General features: G+C 43.3%; 1 protein-coding gene across 1 annotated transcript in view; it reads right to left on the bottom strand.

Annotated features, from left to right (window-relative positions):
• PDE9A (phosphodiesterase 9A) overlaps positions 1-17,799 on the bottom strand; it is a 60,035-nt gene extending 42,236 nt beyond the window's left edge. The window contains exons 1-4 of the mRNA XM_090031641.1: positions 17,666-17,799; positions 15,708-15,762; positions 14,244-14,314; positions 491-575 (exon numbers count right to left, since the gene is read on the bottom strand). Coding sequence (XP_089887767.1) covers positions 491-575; positions 14,244-14,265 — 107 coding nt within the window. The 5' untranslated portion in view covers positions 14,266-14,314; positions 15,708-15,762; positions 17,666-17,799. The remainder of the gene's footprint in view (positions 1-490; positions 576-14,243; positions 14,315-15,707; positions 15,763-17,665) is intronic.
• Between the last annotated feature and the right edge of the window lie 309 nt (positions 17,800-18,108).

Raw genomic sequence — 18,108 nt, 5'->3', positions numbered from 1 at the left:
TTTTAAATGGATATTCTGTGATACCCTGAGGTCATAATAAGAAAAGCTACAACATATTTATTGTCATCTTTTCCCAAAACAGGATTTGAATTTCAGGGACATTTATTAGAACATCAGCTTCTAACAAAAGCATTATCAAAGTTTCTCTCTCTCTCTCTCTCTTCTCCACCCCCCTAATAAAGCTGGTTTAAAATTCCTATCACTGGATGGCTGAACACAGAGAAAACAAGATGTTAATCTCTGTCTGCAAGAATTTTTCCCCCCGTCATCTGGAATGAACTTTTTTAAACTGCTGAACTGCCATAAATTCTCAGACAAAACGTTTTTAAAATAAAGCTGATATACTTCACTGCACCACATTGCTTCCTTGCTTTGGCATTTGAAACCCCCCAAATGTAACTATAATCTATAGCAGTACTTTGTTAGAGTTTGAATCCAGAAATCTCTCCAGATTCTTCTTTTCCTCAATAGTAACTGAAGCAGAACTTACCTGGTGTTTCTTGCTGCCATTTCCTCCCTCATTTTTTTAATGTCACTCTTGCATTTCTCAATCTCTACTACTTTTAGCCCTTCCACTGTCAACAAAGGGAAACAACAGGGGTGTTACCATGGAGAAACTTGAGAGATCTCATTTCAATAATTGTGCAGAATTTCAAAAGGCTTGTAGCAGTGGGGTTATCCAGTGAGTCAACAGGTCCGTATATTCTATACCAGTTCTCATACATGCAGGTGTTGCCAACACAATATAACTTGAAAACCCATAGGAATTTTCTGTTGCCAACTTTAGAAAAGAGCTCAAGGATTGTAATTCATGAAACGGTTTCTAGCATCTCAGTTTTTCAGAGTAGTTTGCAACAGCCAAATGCTCTGCCACCTTTTTTCTCTCTCTCAGATCATTAATCAGAAGGAGAAATAGGCAAGGGATGAGAAACTTCAGTGATCTAATGATCAGAACAGTCAACCTGCAGAGTCACAAATGTGTTCTGCTAGGATTAGAAGTCCTATTCAGATAAAAGGTTTTAATTTAAAGATTCCAAAGGAGCAACAAAAAGCTGTTAAAGGCATGGGGAGATGCAGATAAACCACAAAAGAGGTATGCTTTAAAAATATTTTGGCACTTTATTTTATTTTGGTTAAGTACCTAAAATATATCACAATTCTTTGCCAATCAATTGTTGTGCCATTAAAGGCCATTTTTTTGCATACAGCATACAATTCCTATGTTCTCATCAGTATCTATTATTCTTGCTACAGGGCAGAAAGTTAGATCCACTCTGTTTATGCTGCAGTTATTTCATTTCAGGCAGATTTCAAAGTCTATTGCAGTTCAAATATATGGATATTCTCTCTCTCTCTCTCAGAATATTAACATTCTCAAGGACTGCATACAGCACAGCTATTAAGTGCATATCATTCACATGTGATCATTTCACAGCTCATTTATTTACTGAACTCACTGTTTGTGCAGACACGCTGAGGTTCAGGGAACTCAAGGGAACTTGTAATTGTATAATCAGTATTCAGTCACTTCCTTTTAAAATAACAGTCAACATCATGACACTCTTTCACAGAATATATACAAGGGATGGAAAACTGCTTAGGAGGGCCAGAATCCCAGCGATCAAGAGAGAATTCTGATTTCTTCTAAATGTTAGTGACTAGTGCTATTGCTTTTGGATGTGGAATGGGGAAAGGGGAAAAGGGAAAAGCACAAGACATTCATAAACCAAATCCAAATTCTTGTACATTAGAAAAGGAAAAGGACAGGGCTCCAAAAGTGATTTACGTTTGGTGTCTTCAACTTGCAAATCACATTTCCATCTGAAAGTTTTGTACGTAATATTGTTCTAAGCAATCATTAATGTGACCAAAGTGGAAAGAAACGAGAAGGGAAAATTGTTTCTCCATTTATTCAGTGTTCTAATTTTTGTGCATCTGGCAGCACACTGTACATCCTTGGTTTCTCTGGCTTGTTGATGGTCACTCGCACTTCCTATCTTATTCACTACCATGATGACCTCATGCCTTTCTGCATTGCTCTGAGCTAAGCTCCCAGGTACATTGTTTTCCAGCTTCTACCCGCAGCAGCAACAAAGCAACCTCTGACTGACCAAGCAGTCATATGACTGGAAGGGACAGCCTTGGTATCTTAAGCATCCAGGTTACATACCCGGCTCAAATACCATCTCAAAGGCACAGGGAGGATGTTTTACCCCCACTCCTCCAACTAGACAGCTCTTGCAGAACCTCTCTATCATAACAATCAGGAACTTTCTTTCAATTTCCATTCTAAAATTATTCACAGCCTGGCCCATTTTAACCCCCCAGTGCAGAGACAGGAAAGGACAAGGGGAGAAGGGGTAAGCCTGAACACATTTCATACTATTGCTTTCCTGCTTCCCTTCAACCCTTCTCAGCATCAGTAAGGGAGCAAAAAGATCATCAAATTATTTTTAACAAGAAAGTTGTTTTAGTATGTTTACTGGTTTTAAGGGTTTTCTGGAAGGTCACTTGGGAAGGCTCAAATTCATTTGGGTTCCAGATACACAGTATATTTGGGTAAAGACTGTGCAGAAAAGGGGCGGGTCTGAAGTGAATAACTAGGTTCCCCCTAAAAGGTCAGGTTTTTTTTTTTCCTTGGGGAAATTGCATGTTTTAGAGAGAATTGAAAATTGCCTAAATTATTCAGCTTTTGCTGAATAATAAGGGATGCTCTGTTTCTGCCCCTAGACACTAATAGGAAGAGGCTGTGTGCTGGGAACAGTAAGCTGAAGCATAGCTGTAATGTCGCTGTAAACATGCATGCAAACAGACCACCCCACTTTGAAAGTCCGCAGGAAAACTCGTTTAATTGGAAATGCAGGGTCAAATTCACAAATTACCTTTGTGAAAGTGGCCCTCTGGTTTTATGGTAACTGCAGTAAAGTTGTGTGCAAATGGCAGGTGATCAAATAGAACATAGGTGGTCAGAGCTCATTCACAATGAACTGCCCTGTTGTTAGCTGTTCTGTTCCAGATAGCGCGTTTTAAATCTCATCACAGTCTGTAAGCTGGTGTTTGACATTATGTTTCAGCTGTGCCAGAACTCATGGCTTACTGGGATTTTCTTGATTTGTAAATCTGGGTGAACAATGGAGATGTTGGTCCAGGTGTTCAATTGAAAAAAATCAGGTAGATCAAAACCATAAATGTTTCGATTTTCAGAGAAAGTAAAAACCAAAAAAATTCCTTTCAGACTGACCCAAAACATTTAATCTGAACAGGGAAAAAAACACCCATGTAGGTCTTTTTTTAATCATGTGACCCATTGCCCCTTCTTTTAAAACATTCCTTCAATTTCTAAATGACAATATGATTTCAAAATATTTCACACTGAAAATATCAAAATGAAAACTCAAATTATCTGAATTTTTTCCCATTCTTTTTTGGCTGAACATATTTTTCCAAATTCAACCCCAAATTTGCAAAATGTTTTAATCCACTAGCAGCTGCATTTTTCAGAGAATTTACTTTTGGCAAAAAATATTTCATACATTCAGTTAATTTTAGTTTCTGCGACATGTCCTATCTCTGAGCAGAAAAGAGCGCACAGACAAAAAGGGTCTTTTTTTCTTTCCTACAATGAAGCACGCATTTATTTTCTGTAAGTACAGCCATTAGTTGTCCTGGGATGTTCCATTAGGATGCATATTATCTTACTATACCCTCTTACTTAAAGGCCACTATTCTACTGCAAGTGCCTTGCTGCCTTGACTAAGATCCTGTTCATATGAAGAAGCTTTACCAGTTGGAGAGGTACAATCACACAAACAAAACTCTTATTACAGAATAAACTTTAATTTCATTTCATTTCGCTTTAATCCCTTCCCAAAGCAACCTAAGCTAAACTACCTTCTTATCCATAAGAAGAACCTCTCCATGGGGGTTATGCTGGTATAATTAGACTGGACTATAACTGAGGAAAATCTTTTTTGTGTAGATAAGCTGTAGTACATCTCATTAAGAGATAACCTGAATGAACCACTCTGCTATTGCTTAACACTTGTAAGGTACCTTTTAAGCCAGCACAAGATTCACCTCTGGTGCAGAAGTTGAGAAGGAAAACAAAATTCAAAGTATAAATTTTGTCCCATTTTGCTTATAATAAATTTCCTTGTTATGCACCCAACATAGAGGTTAAGGTTTTTGCATTAATCTGGGATGACAAACTTATTTTAAAAAGACCCAATAATTAAAAAGATAACCAAACTATTGAGCCAAATCTTGAAGTTCTCACTAAAGCAGATGCAGACTGGAAATGGCCAATTCACCTGAGTGAGGAGTTCAGCATCCAGCCCCGCTGCACATGCATGGGCTCATTTCAAAGTGTTGTGTACCTGATACTGCTGCAAGTTCTTATGGTCAGACTGTGAACAATGTGTGCCCCTGTAGACAGCTCTTTGAAGAAGCACCTCTCCATGCAGCAGGGGCTCGAGATACTATCTTAATTGTTCAGGCAGAAAGCAACAAAAAGCCACACCTGCTATTATTTCTATCAGTAGTTAGAACCAGCTAAGAAAGAAGTCATTTTGGGGAGAGGAATAGAGGGGAAGAGACTCTGGTTCATCTGTGTGACAGCTCTGAAAATACTAGCCCCTGAAACCAGCTAAAAAGACCCAAGTACTGCAGATATGAGACTTATTTCAGACTGTAGCTGGAATCAGGCAGCATGCCTGGCCTTCATTATCTGCCTTGACCCCAGCTGGCCTGCCAATGCTGAAAGGCAGTGTGTGCAGAGTACATCTGTGAGATCCAGCTGGGGATCAGCAAGATTGCTGGGCGACAGCCAGTTGAAGAAAACAGCATTTTGCTCACTTTGCCACCATGTCGTCTACACCAGGTTGATGGGGACACCCACAGAAGTGCTTGACTCATCTGCTCTGGGCCAGGGATTCTGGCATGCTGCCAATCAGATATTTTCCAATAAAATGGTTTCATCAAAAAAGTTTGGTCCATTGAGACTGAAACATTGTGTGTTTAATGCATTTTTGGCAACTCCCAGACAGGGTTCCCAAAAACTCTACTATTATTACACACATCTAATTCAGATATGCTGGGGGAAGCACTCAAAGCCTGCAGGGTCTCTGGTCCTGGGATCAGCTGCAGTCAGTCTGCTTGGAGCCAGGAATCCGGACTGTTCCCTGCAGCCCCTAGCTTAAATTGACATGCCTGTCAATTTCACTGCTCCTGCTTTTGAGCCAAGAAAATAACACAAGTGTCAATTATACCACGCATCTGCAGAGTTCAAGGAGCTTCCAGTTCACAGGAAATTTTGAAAAAGTGTTGGTTTCCATCCAAGTCTGACCAAAACCAAATTAACAGGGAAAGACCCAATTTTTCCATGAACCAGTAATCCTGCTTTTCAGTCACACCCAAGGCGATGGCATTTTTGCAGCTGCACTGTCGCAGAAGATACTGCCCACTTTTGACTTAAATACACTTATGGTTCTGGTGCATATAAATGAGAATTTGACTGCTGGTATCAAGACCGTGTAGTGCTTTATTTATCCTACTACCCTGACCATATTATACAGTACGTAGGATGAGAACTAAAAGCCAGTTTATGTAAGGAAATGCTCTTTTGACTTAATGAATTTTACTTTGTTACTGCAGAGGAACTGAGAATAACCACTTTGCCATCAGAGAATTATACAAATAAGCAGGAAGAGAAATGATAATATAGCCCTGCAGCATTCTGATCTGCAACCAAGAAACATGGAGGCAAGAGGTGTGGGTTCAGGGCTAACCTGGAACCTCTGCCTCTATACAAAAGAAAAAAACATGTCTCTGATTTTCTAAAGCAGGGATATCAAACTCACTTGGGCCCCAGGACTACCTTGAGCAGCAGGGCAATCAGCATCAGGAAGCCCCTGTTGCTTGTCTCACCACCACCAAAATGTAACCCCAACAGGGTGCCATATTCTGGATTTCAGTGGACCTTCCAGGAGCTCTGTGGGGCAGATGATATGGCTTCATGGGATGGATTTGGTCTATGGGCTATAACTGTGACACCCCTGATCTAAAGCATACAAGATAAATGTAGGCTAGGGAAATGTAGGCTAGGGACAGGCATTCCATATAAACCGGCTTAAGAGATCCGAAGCTGGTCTAAACCTGTAACAGATGTTCAGTACACCTAAACCAATTTGAAAATGGCTGAAACCAGTCTGAGATAAACCTGGCTGAATGTAGTACCAGTCAGAGTTAACTGATTTGAGTCAAACTGGTTTATGCAATGTCTGTTCCAGACCCCATCCTGGTTTAAGTTAAATCAGTCTCCCACCAACCCAGCTACTTTGCAACCCTGGGCAGTGCTCTGTTCTCTGCTTCAGCCAAGCAGGGCTGGCCCCACCCCCCTGCTCCCAGGCTGGAGGTACAGCAGCATCTGCCTGGCTTCTTCCTGATCCAACCTACCCTCACCACGCCCTGCTCAAGCAGGGATTCCCCCCTTCCCTTGGCCTTACACAGACACCTCTCGGCATTAGCTAGCATACCGCTCGCTGGCTACGGTCCGTGCTGTGGGAGATAGGAAAAAGGCAGACAGGACACTGTTGGCTTAGGGCTTTTTGGCGCTAATCAACAGGTAGGTGGTAATGTCCTTCCAGTCCTTCCTTGGAAAACATTGTTTAAGAAGAGTTTGAACTAATGAGAGAGGCTTGTTTTTGTCTGATGGGCTGATAAATGCAAACAACTCCCTGTGTAACTCCCTGCTGTGTAACTAAATGCTCTGTTATCAACAGCAAGGAGAGGTGTCCCTCCCTAATCACAGTGCTCTGCTGGGGCTGCTGGGGGCCTGGCCACTTGGGCTGTGTGAAACAGCACCATTACATTTTGACTTCTATTTCAGCTTTTTGATGGGACAGTGTTTCATTTCGAGTTTCATTTCATTTCAAAACCACTGTTTTGTTTCATTTTGTTTAAACTTTCACTGTTTCAACATTTTGCCCATAGGTTATAATGAGGAAGCATGAAATTGCCTATAACTTTTTCATTTCTTGCCTGATTAAGATGAAACTTGCAGGGATGGTACCACTTTCTGAGGCCATGAAGCCTGCCAAGCTTCAAGGAGATAGGTGCAGGGGTTTCTGGGAAACTGCACCTCAAATTCTTGAAAGCAAAACTCATGTCACATGTGTGGTAAGGCACAGCAGGGTGAAAACTGCTCAGCAGGGGCTACCATGCCTGGCCACAAAGCCTGCCAAGTTACAGGGAGACAGATGCAGGGGTTTCTGGGAAACTGCACCTCAGGTTACTGACAAGCAATAAATTCAATGTCTATATTGAGTTTCTGTACCTAGGAGGCTGATGAAGTGAAGTTCATAGGTCTAGCTCTGAAAAATGATTTGTAAATTCAAACAAGCACTGAACTTTGCTAACCTAACCTCATCACCAGAAGCCAACTTCCTACAGCTCAAAACACAAAACCTGCCAGCAAGCTCCAGTACCCCCACAAACTGCACACCAGAATCCAACACAGACAAGAATATCCAACTACCTGTGGGGGGCACATATCTCACAAAAAACCCCCGTCTGACTTTTTAACTATTCCTTCCATCCAGGAATAGCGTGTGGGCACACACCCACACACCCACCCACCCACCCACCCAGGTGCTTACTCAGCCTGATAAAGAGTTTTAGTTTTTCAACCTGGAAGCTGGCATCCCAGGCAGCTAAGCTGAGCTCACCTAGAGCCTCACAACTCCACTGCAACCAGCAAGCCTCAGACCTGTCAAAAGATATGATGGGTCTGGGCTTTTCCCAGCCAGGACTGTGTGCATGCATGTGGTAGCTGGAGGTTATGGCGCCTCCTACCTACCTTTCACCAGAAAGATCCTCAGTCCTTGCATTTCCTGGGTCTGCTGCACGACCAGCAGCCCCACCATACCTCCCTGACCCTGGCAGAGTGCAGTTTTAGTCATCATGCCCAGGACCTGGGGCCTCCTCCTTCCCCATAGCCCCAGCTCATACCTCCAAGTTTGTCTCTGCATGGAAGCTCAGTAGGGACACGTTCTTCACCTGCTGGCTGGTGATGCAGTGAGTGCCTCCTCCAGTTCTGAGAGCAGGGCATTAAATGGCTTTTAAAAAATGAAACGAGGAAATAGGTGTGGACAGAGTGAAGAGGGTGGCATTCACTCTGTCTGCACCTGGAGCTTGGGGAACCCCAGAAGTGGGAGGCTCACCTTCAGGAACATCAGCTGCTCCACCAAACCAGGATCCAAGCAGGTGTGGTGGGGTGTCACTACGTCCCCAGCAATGCTGAACACCCTGTTGCTCAGAACACTGGTTGGTGGACAGGACACGTGTGCACAACCGTGGCCAGATCTGGCCACATCTGGCTGCAGCTTGCCCAATAGGCCAAGGGGTCGCACAGCAGCGGCACTATGCCCACGGCAAAATAGGCAGCCACCAAGGCCTGAGTGCTACCTGCCTGATGGTGGGTTCTGGTACCTCTGGACCCCAACATGAAAGTCATGCACCACATTGGGAATGCCTGTAGTGGAGGAGGAGACTGGCTGGTGGATGGTGTGCTAGCATGGGACTGGCTGGTGATGGTGTGCTAGCCTCTTCCACATCCCTCCCAGCTCCACCATTCTGCCTCCCTGACTCTCTTCACCAGCACCTCCATCCACTGATCCAGGGCTTGGCTGCTGCATATGCTGCCCTTCACCCTCGGGTCACACATGGTGGCCAGCATGTGGACCGTACCAGACCACAAGGGATCAAGCCGTTTCCTGATGCCCTCCTTCAGCCGCCTTAACAGTGCTTGGACAACTGGTGACAGCAGCTTGCCCCAGCCAGGAACATTGATCTCCTGGAAGTTCTCCATTTGGCTCTGAAGTTACCTCACTACAGGAATCACCTGGCTAAGGAGGGCATCACCAGTGCTGAGGATCTCAGTGACCTCGAGGAATGGCTTGAGGACCACCAAGACCTGGGAGATGATATCCCATGCAGCTCTGTTTAGGGGGCCTTCTATTACTCCACCAGCCTCTCAAGCATCAAGTATGTAGAGTTCCACTGAGTCTCCACATCCTGTATGATTTTGTGCTGCGAGATGTTCAGCTCTGCTTGTTTGTCCTGCAACATCTTACCCCACTTGATGCTCCACTGAAAGCAGCCTGCCACCTTCCTGCATTTGGAAATCAGCCTGCCGGTGGTTCTGGCACCATCACTATCAGCCCTGTCCCCCTCCAGGGCATCTCTGACAATGAGGTGGAACTTGTGTGCCACACAGCAGATGCCAACAAAGTTGGCATCACAGACCACCTTGACCATATTGGCCTCATTGTCCGTGACCATGAACCCGTGGGTGAGCTTGCCCTGCCCAGCAAGCCACCCCTGCACCAAGTGGTTCATGGCCCCCATGATCTCTGTTGTTGTGTGGGACTCATCCACCACCTCAGCTTAAAGGAGAGCTCACCCATGGCCTGACTGGTCACATCAGTACCCTGCAAGGGAGAGGTAGGTGTGGTCTCCACCCCAGCTGCTCCAGATGTCTGAGGTGAAGTGTAAGGCTACCTGTGGACCTGCCTTGAGCAGCTTCTCCCTCAAGTACTCCCTGCATGCCTCATACCAGGAGGGCACCATCATCCTGCTGAAGGTGGTGTGTGCAGGCACTTGGTAAGATGGGGCCACAGGTGCCATGACTCCCCTGAACCCTGGTCACTCAACTAAGGAGAAGGGCTGGCCATCAACAGCAAGCATCTCCCCAGTGCTCTGGGTGATCTCGCTCGCCCCTGCAACACGTCCTGCTTTCTGTCTGCCTTTCCTCCACTGTTCCAGCATGGCCTGCCCCTGCTTTGGGGGTATTGGGGGTTTGGAGCAAAAGGAGAAATTCCCTTTGGGCATGCTCCCACTGGTGCCAGGCTGGGGAGGAGCAAGGGCAAGGGGCTGGTGCCTGTGGAGAGGCATCAGCATCCCTGTGGTGCTCATGTGTTCTGTTCCCTTGCCCCAGCTGGTTTTGGCTTGGCAGTGCAGGCAGATAACATATGTGGGATCATTTGCCAGCTCAAAATGATCCCAGACCACACTACCCGCTTGCTTCTGGGGTGCGGGTGCATGTGTGGATGCTGCAATTTCTCCCTCCTCAGCAGGCAGAGGCATAGCAACAGGAGGAGTGGACTCATATGATCTGCTTGCCTCCACAACGTTTACCTCAGCCTCCTCTGAAATGCCTTCTGGGGAAGGAGACCTGGCTCTAGAGGAAACTTGAGGGGTATGGAGCAAAAACTCAGCTGATTCCCCCTCCTTCCCCAGAAATTCCCTTGCTAGGGCACTCAGCTCCAGCTCCAGCTCTTCCTCTGGCACTGGAAGGCTCAGCATAGGAAGTGAAATGGGGGTGAAGGAGACTGTCATGCTGGTGCTGCTGCTTGTTGTCATGGTGGTGGTGGGTTCTGGCTGGTGCCCTTGGAGGGGATACAGTCTCAGGCACAGGCAGTGGCATTGGCACCGCTTCCCTCTCCTCGCTGCTTCTGGAAGCCTCCTCCTTGCTAGTTGTAGGAAAGAGGCTGTGTCTCAGTTTAGGAAGGTAGAGAGTGGGAACTTACACCTCTCCCTCTAACCCCTCTTCTGCCCCTCCCTGAAGGCTTGTCAGCTGCCTTTCCACCATGCTTCATGGTGTGTTTCAAAGTGTCTTGTTTTTATACAAATATATAAATGTATCTGAATTCCTATATATATTCTATAGTCTATGCTGCACGGTATAAACGTATCTGTGTTCCTATATAAATTCTGTAAGATGTGTACTCTGTGCTGCAAGATATACATGTATAGAAATAAAATATAAATGTATCTCCTTTCCAACATAAATTAAATTCTATAGTGTAATATCCAAAATAATTATAAAATTGAAAATAATAAATCAATAAATATAATTATAATATAAAAGGAAATCATTCAAATCAATGGTAGTAGTAGCTTGCACAGTCTAATGCTCCTGAGCTGCTGGAAGACACAGCTCAGCAACTGTCAGACCCCAAGGCAGAAAGCAGGCCAGTTCAAACAATGTTGCCTTTTTATGCTGTTTTTCCATCCCTCCCGCAGAGCACCGGGATTGGAAGGGACTTCAGGGAAGGAGCCCAGTCACTGGCCAGCTACGCAGTCAATATGAGAGCAGTCCTTCCCCACTCTTCTCCTTCCCTCTTATTACTTTCTGTTTCCCTGTAGGCAAACGCAGCTTGAGCTTCAAAATTCAAAACATTTCAAAGCCCTGCATTTCATTTCAATTTCATTGTTTCGAGCTCAAAACAAGTTGAAACAGTGTTGAAACGACCCCTCCCCCCACTTAGCTCAGCTCTGTGGAACAGAAAGGAGGGCTGCTTTAGCATCCCCCCCATCCCCAGCTTCTAGCCTGAGCCACTGCAGGCATGTGCTGGCACTTCCTCAGTCTGGAGGCGATGTCTGTGGTGTTACAAACTGGTTCAGCCCAGCCAGGTTAGACTAACCTGCAAAGATTGAATTAATTCCGGCTCAGGCTTTCTGAATGTCTGTCAGCTATACTGATATGTACAATGGAGTGTGTTACTTACATTACACACTTGGTGTCATTGTTTGCTGAGGCAAGAAGTGGTGGGTGAAATCCTGGCCCCATTGCCTTTAGTAGGCTTGTATACACTGCAGTGAGTGAGCCTCAGCACTAGGGGATCCAGCATGCCTGGGCCATCCCCTGCTAACATGCACACACACAGGCACATTCTGAACCCAGAAGTTTTCCACAGAGGCTAATTTGAGCTCACCCCAGTGCTTGCTCTCCAACCACTGGCCTCTGGAGTGACTGAGAGTAGCCTGTGGGGAACAGCCCAGATCAGCCTCACTAGCCATCTTCTGGGTGTAGGTAAGCAGGGAAAGGGCAGAGGGTGCTTGAATGCCCTCCATGCTGAGACTTGCCACTGGTCTGGTGCAGAAAAACCCGGTAGAACTTTGGTTTCACTCAGTGTGTGAATTGAAAGGAAGTATATGAATTAGAACCAATAAAAAAACCCTTAAAAGATGACAATAGGGAATTCAGTGTGCTTAATGAGAAGAACAAAATGCCATCAAATTCTCTTTAATATGCAGCAAACCCATGTACTAAAGGGGATAAGAGCTTAACTGAATGAGAAGGGTTGTGCTCTGTGCAGACATTCAGCAAACACAGATGATGATCATGGTGCTACCCTCGTGTAATTAATTTTAAAAAGTAATAATGGACTTGAAGTAGTCAAGTAGCAAGACTATACTTCAAAGGACTATCCTTATGTTATGCAACATAGACATTTATCCTTTGGAGTTGTATTTCCAACAGTTGATGCGCACATCCCACACACCACCACAATATATACTGAATATGTTATACATATATGCACACAGGCCTGTCCTATGTTAAAGGATTATTACTAAGATTCCAAAACTGAGAACTCAGAATCTGGGAAATGACAAAATGAAGATATTTACTTCTTTGCAGTCTGACACAATCTTGCTAATTCAGCCTAGCTTATACTTATCTGGTCCTATAAAATATTCTGAGATTTAGCAAAGTCCACAGTAGCTAAGTGTTCAGCATATCAAGCTGGAAAGCAAGAAAATGAGAAATGTGAAGTGAGTGACTACCTATGAAAAGCCTGGTATAAATGATTTGCCCTGTGACAGGTACAAAGATTTGAGAATTTCATTTTGTAACCTTTATATTGCTCATCTATCTTAGTGTAGAATTTATTTAAATAAAAAGCAAAGTAAAAAACAAGAAGTTTGAACCTATGCCATCATAGTGGCCCCAACATAGTTTATTTGAAGGGTTGGAGCCCTTAGCACCACACACAAGCTTCTGTTGTTTGAGCCAGTGGTTTAAATAGTAGGCTGTCATCCCTTATGTGAACCAGTGCCAAAGGGGAGATGGGACAATACAACAGTGAGTTTTACAGGTATTTGATTCCATGAATGGAAGGGAACACTGCTCTTATGCGCCAGACTGGTCTGCCCCTTTGCCCCTTCTGCCCTGTCTGCTCCATCATTCCTATCCCAGGCCCCTCTCTTCTCCATTTCTAGCTCATCCTCTTAGTCCCATTCTCCTCATATCACCAGTCTTTACTCTGCAGACTTCTCAATCCACTTCCAATATCTTTGCCTAGAGACACTGAGTGTCAGCTCTGCAACCCTTCCATCCCAACACTGGTCTTCCTGCACTCATGGTCTCCTTGCACAATCAGTCCTAGTTCTGCCTCTCAGTGATCTGTTTTTGTCTCCCATATGAGTGCTATTCACTTACTGAATCCTATTAGCTCCTGTTCTCAGATTCCTTCTTGGACTCCTTATCCCATCTTAGTCTCTTCACTCCTGTTTCTTAGCCGAGCCAGTCATAGTTTGTCTTCATACTTCATGAGATCTTTCTTCTTATTGCTTCAGTGCTCTTCAGTCCCATTCTCCTTAGCCAATCAGTCTGGTCTCCTCCCACACTGACTCTTGTTCATTTTCCCATTCCCCTCTACCTACCTCTAGTCCTAGGCTCCTCCATATCTGCTCTCACAAGTCTCTTATAATGCCTCCCCCTCCGTAGTTCCTATCTCCAGGGTGCCTGGGTGATAATGAAGGGAGAAGTGTTTAGGGCAAAGAGGGAGGATGAGCTCTCTGTTCTCAGTTTAGGCACTCAGTTCTGGTCCACAGCTGCAATTTCATGGAAAGTCTTGCTCAGTCTTGAGCTGGAGCATGCTCAGAGCACACAAACTCTCTGGGGTATTTCAGTGTAGTTATTACTAAGCTGTCTCTAGATCTTGTGTATGAAAAGTGGTTTTTCAAAGGCCAAAACTGAATGAATTTTTTGGGGGATGCCAATAGGCTCATTCCTGATACAAAGGCCATTTCTTCCACCAAGTCTTAAGTCCTTGCTCTGAGGCATGAAAATGCTAGAGTTTTTCAAAGAAAAGGACAATAGATTTTTTTAACATGAGCTATGGTTATCTACTTTTAGTAGTCTCAGTGTAAAAAAATAGCTTGCTTGTTTGTCAGAACATTTCCAGAACAATTTGTCCTGAAGCAGACATGTAAAAATTGAAGCCCAGATGGTGAAAATTTGGCAAAGCTGTAAGCAACAGAAAATGGGGTCTTTTAATTGGAAGACTTGGAAAATCTTAATAATGCACAGGGCTGATAGCTCTGCCTATATAACCAAATAGATGTAGACTTTACACACAGGAGTTCCTCATTTAGAAACAAGATAAATAGGCACTCACGTTCAACTTTTTTCTCCAGCATTGCCAAGTGATTAGCTACTTCAGTTTTCAGTTCATTGATTTTAAATACCCTGGAAAAGAAAATCTCAGCTATGAACATAATCTTTATATCTAAATCTGTATAAACAAGAAACTTGCATATATTTCAAAATACAACTTGTAGTATGTTTACTATAAAGAATAGAAAAAAATCTCTACCAAAATGTAAACCTTTAGAGAGAGATTTGGGCACATTCAAAGGTTATGGACATCTTAGGAAAAATCAAAGGGAATGCTTTTCTTTTTGCTTGGAGAATCTAGATTTTATAATATAAAAACACTTCAATACTCCCTCTCTCCACAGTGAGTTGTCCTCATGTTCCTTAGGGAACCAAACCTCAGTTGATAATGCTTCATTTAATAGCGTGTTTGTGAGTGTGTGCGTACTGAAGTGCTCTTGTCTTTAAATCATTTTGGTGGCTTGCAGAGATGCAGTGGGATTGATCCCTCTTACTGAAATCAAGGCAAATAAAACAAGCAGCCTTAAAAAGGTACAGAATTATTGTTTGAGGAGAGGAGAAAAAAAGTGCATGGATGCACAAAATAAAGAAAAGTATTGAGCAAATGCTGAACTTACAAAGCTCAGTGAAGAAAGACTTAATTTGCTTTCCTGAAGGGAACAAAAAGCACAGTTAAACATTTACCCTTTTCTTTTTTGAGCTAATATAGGCCAAACTCAATTTTGGCATAAGCCATTGCATCTCTTCATAGCAGTCACTGAAGCTAGGAGCAGAAATTACACATAAACTGGTATAAGTGATCAGAAGGCAGTTCAAATCTGCAGCACAACGTAAGTTCAGTACACATGAACCATTTTCAAAATGGCTGAAGCCAATTTAAAATAAACCTGCATGGATGCAGTAACACACTTAACTGATTTAGGTTAAATCAGTTTATTGAACTTCTGTCCAAGATCTCCTCTGGATTCAAGTTAACTCACATCCCAGGATGCTTCGCACCTCCCCCCTAAACTCCTACCCTCCCAGCAGGGTGGGCAGGCTAGACTTGGTCCAAGCTGTCTGCTCCAGCTGAGCCCTCAGCTTTTGGCCTAGGCCACTGCAGGCCTGTGGTTACATTTCTGAAACCAAAAGTGAATGTCTGTTCATTTGCTTCTTTTTTTCAGTCTACTCAGCTTAGGCTAACTTGTGAAGAATGAATTGATTCAGCCTCAGGTTTTTTGACTGTCTGGACATAGCCTGGGAGTTGTGTGCGTGCCATGGCTAACTGTAGCAGTACAGCTGGGATTTTCATAAGGGTGGTGGGGTGGGAAAAGGAGTGGGGAATGAAGTACTAGACTCCCTTGAAGCATCAGTGGAAGTTGGTTAAATTGATTGTCACACTCCCTATGGCACCTTTGAAGATCTCCATCTCTGTAAGTTAAAGAATTAGCATTTTGAATGAGGAATGAAACTGTAAAGTGCTTACCTTGAGAACTGTTCAGCAATCTGTGTCAATAAACTCTGGAACAATTCCTCTTTCTCTGAAAAACAGAATAATAAAAGCATAGAAACTGATACAGAATGAAAAGGCAATGAACTACAAAAAAACTGCTTCATGTTATATCTTCAGGGTGTTGCAAAGAAGCAGCTAGCAAAGCAATCATTCCGCCTTGAATGGAATAATCAGTTGGGAATGTAGATACACTGTGATGGGGCCTTTCCCTTTCGACCATTGCAACTAGATCCTTTATTACACTATTGTCTAGTGTCCCCTGTAAGATTTTCAAAAGTAATTACTAATTTGGGGTAACCAACTTGCAAGATCTCAAAGGAACCTATGGTAATTTTCAGAAAGTGCTCTGCCTCTTGCCCTTTGAAAATCTATCCCTTTTCAGCTCAAGCTAGACACCCAAAATTACTCACCCTTTTGAAAGCCTTGGCTCTCTCTTTTCTCTCTGGCTCATAAAGGTTCTATTTATACCAAAAAAGACACTGCTGTAGAGAACTCAGTAACTACAGGCTAATGCCTTGATATGGCTACAACACAGCATGTTCTTGCAAGGGTAGAAAAGCCCAGACTATTTAAATTGCATTATGGAATTATGCTGCAGCCTCCTTTTTGGCAGTGACTATAAAAAGAAAAGTCCAGTAATTTCTCAAATGCTGTAAGTGAATGTGACACTGCAGTTTGACAGCTCTGCAGAATGAAGTCCTCAGTGCATTCACAGGATGGGGAGCTATGGGCATTCAGAGCGCAAACTTCCCAAACACCTTCCCTGGAAACACAGACCTAATTTGGAGGGACCATCTCTACAACTGGGTTTACAGGAAGCAGTTCAAATTGAAAAAGCCCTTGGTTGCCAGCGCTGGCATGGCTGTCCCAGTGTTGTCAACTCTGGGAATCCTAGAATAATGGTGCTTCCAGCTTCCAACTTCAGCACTGTGCCAATTAAACCAGCTCAGAGAGCCTGCTTGAATGAAATCCTGTTGAATGAAAGAAACCCTCCGCTAAAAGCAGAATTTGCAAGGTGAGGTAATTTCTCCCTTCGCTAAGACTGTCAGTAAGATCTCACATTTAATTATAAAAAAGCAGGCACCTTTTTAAAACAAACAAGACCCCAGATTTTAAAGAAATAGGTCATTTTAGGAAGTGAAATAGCAAAATGAGTCCATATAGTAGCAGTAGCCTCTGTTTCTCACATAAGTCTACACTGAAGTCACAGATGTGGAAGCAGGATAATTTGCCCGAGCTCCTTGCTGTCATGGTTAGGCAGATATTTGTCCCCAAGTTGCTACTTTATGGCTAGCATAGGTATACCCAGCTGCTGTAGTCACTGCTGCGACCACAGTGCAGCTATACTCACAGTCCCTTCTGCAAGCATACGGTAAACACTTTCTTGTTTTAAATACATTTCTGCACAACATGTTCGTGCTCTAAACATAGCGCAGAGGCATTTCTCACAGCTATTTCATGCACTTGTGTGACAGATCCAAATGTCTCATGAATGCAACAAACAATACAAAATATATTTTGGAGGAAAAAAAGCAGTTATATACACATTTAAATGAACATACTTATAAGAAATAGCATCTAATACATTTTTTAAAACTGACTCGTTTCCTATGAAAAGATTCACTACCACTAAACTCCTCCTCAGTAATAGTAGTTGAGGACATTTGCTTTAATTTTCAAAATGGTTAGACCTGTTATACTGGGACAAATACACAAGGCTCTGAAACTCTAGGAACCAATTCACTCTCTCTCTGTTTTGTGTTATTTGACTCCCAGGTTGCCTGACCAGAAGAACAAAGAAGAAGATCAGCTCAATCAGAGACCAGTTTTCAGTCATCTCAGAAAGGTTTTTAAACTGCTGCTAGAAGAGCAAAAAGCTGAAACTAAACATACAGCTTTGAAAATATCAGGAAAGCTTCGTCTCTGCTTACCGTATACAGTGCCTGGAGCGTTATATGATCCAACAGTAAGAATAAACACAAAAACCTGAGCACCCTGAATTCACTGTCTCTCAGATCTCAGTCAGTGGCTGTAGCATATGTGAGGCTGACAAGTTCCCTATGAGCACTGATCCAGTAGAAGAACAATGTCCTACTTTCACTCCCTCCCCTTGTCAAAACTCACTTAGAGTACTAGGACATTCTAATCCAGGGAACAGTCAACTGCAATCTGATGTTTATAGACGCAATAAAAGACTTTTAAAAGGAAGATGTATGTTTTTATAACCCTAGGGTGCAGTAAAGATATATGACTAACAATGGCAGTTTCTCTCATCTTAAAGAGACAAAAGTCCATTTCTTTACATTATTTTAAACATACAAACTTTGACTGTTTATTGCAAAAATCAAACATTTTGAAGATACTATTTATGCTA

Source organism: Crocodylus siamensis, chromosome 1, assembly GCF_052110815.1.
Source record: "Crocodylus siamensis isolate JL-2025a chromosome 1, ASM5211081v1, whole genome shotgun sequence".
NCBI lineage: Eukaryota > Metazoa > Chordata > Crocodylia > Crocodylidae > Crocodylus > Crocodylus siamensis.
This window is presented reverse-complemented; position numbering and strand designations above follow the sequence as displayed.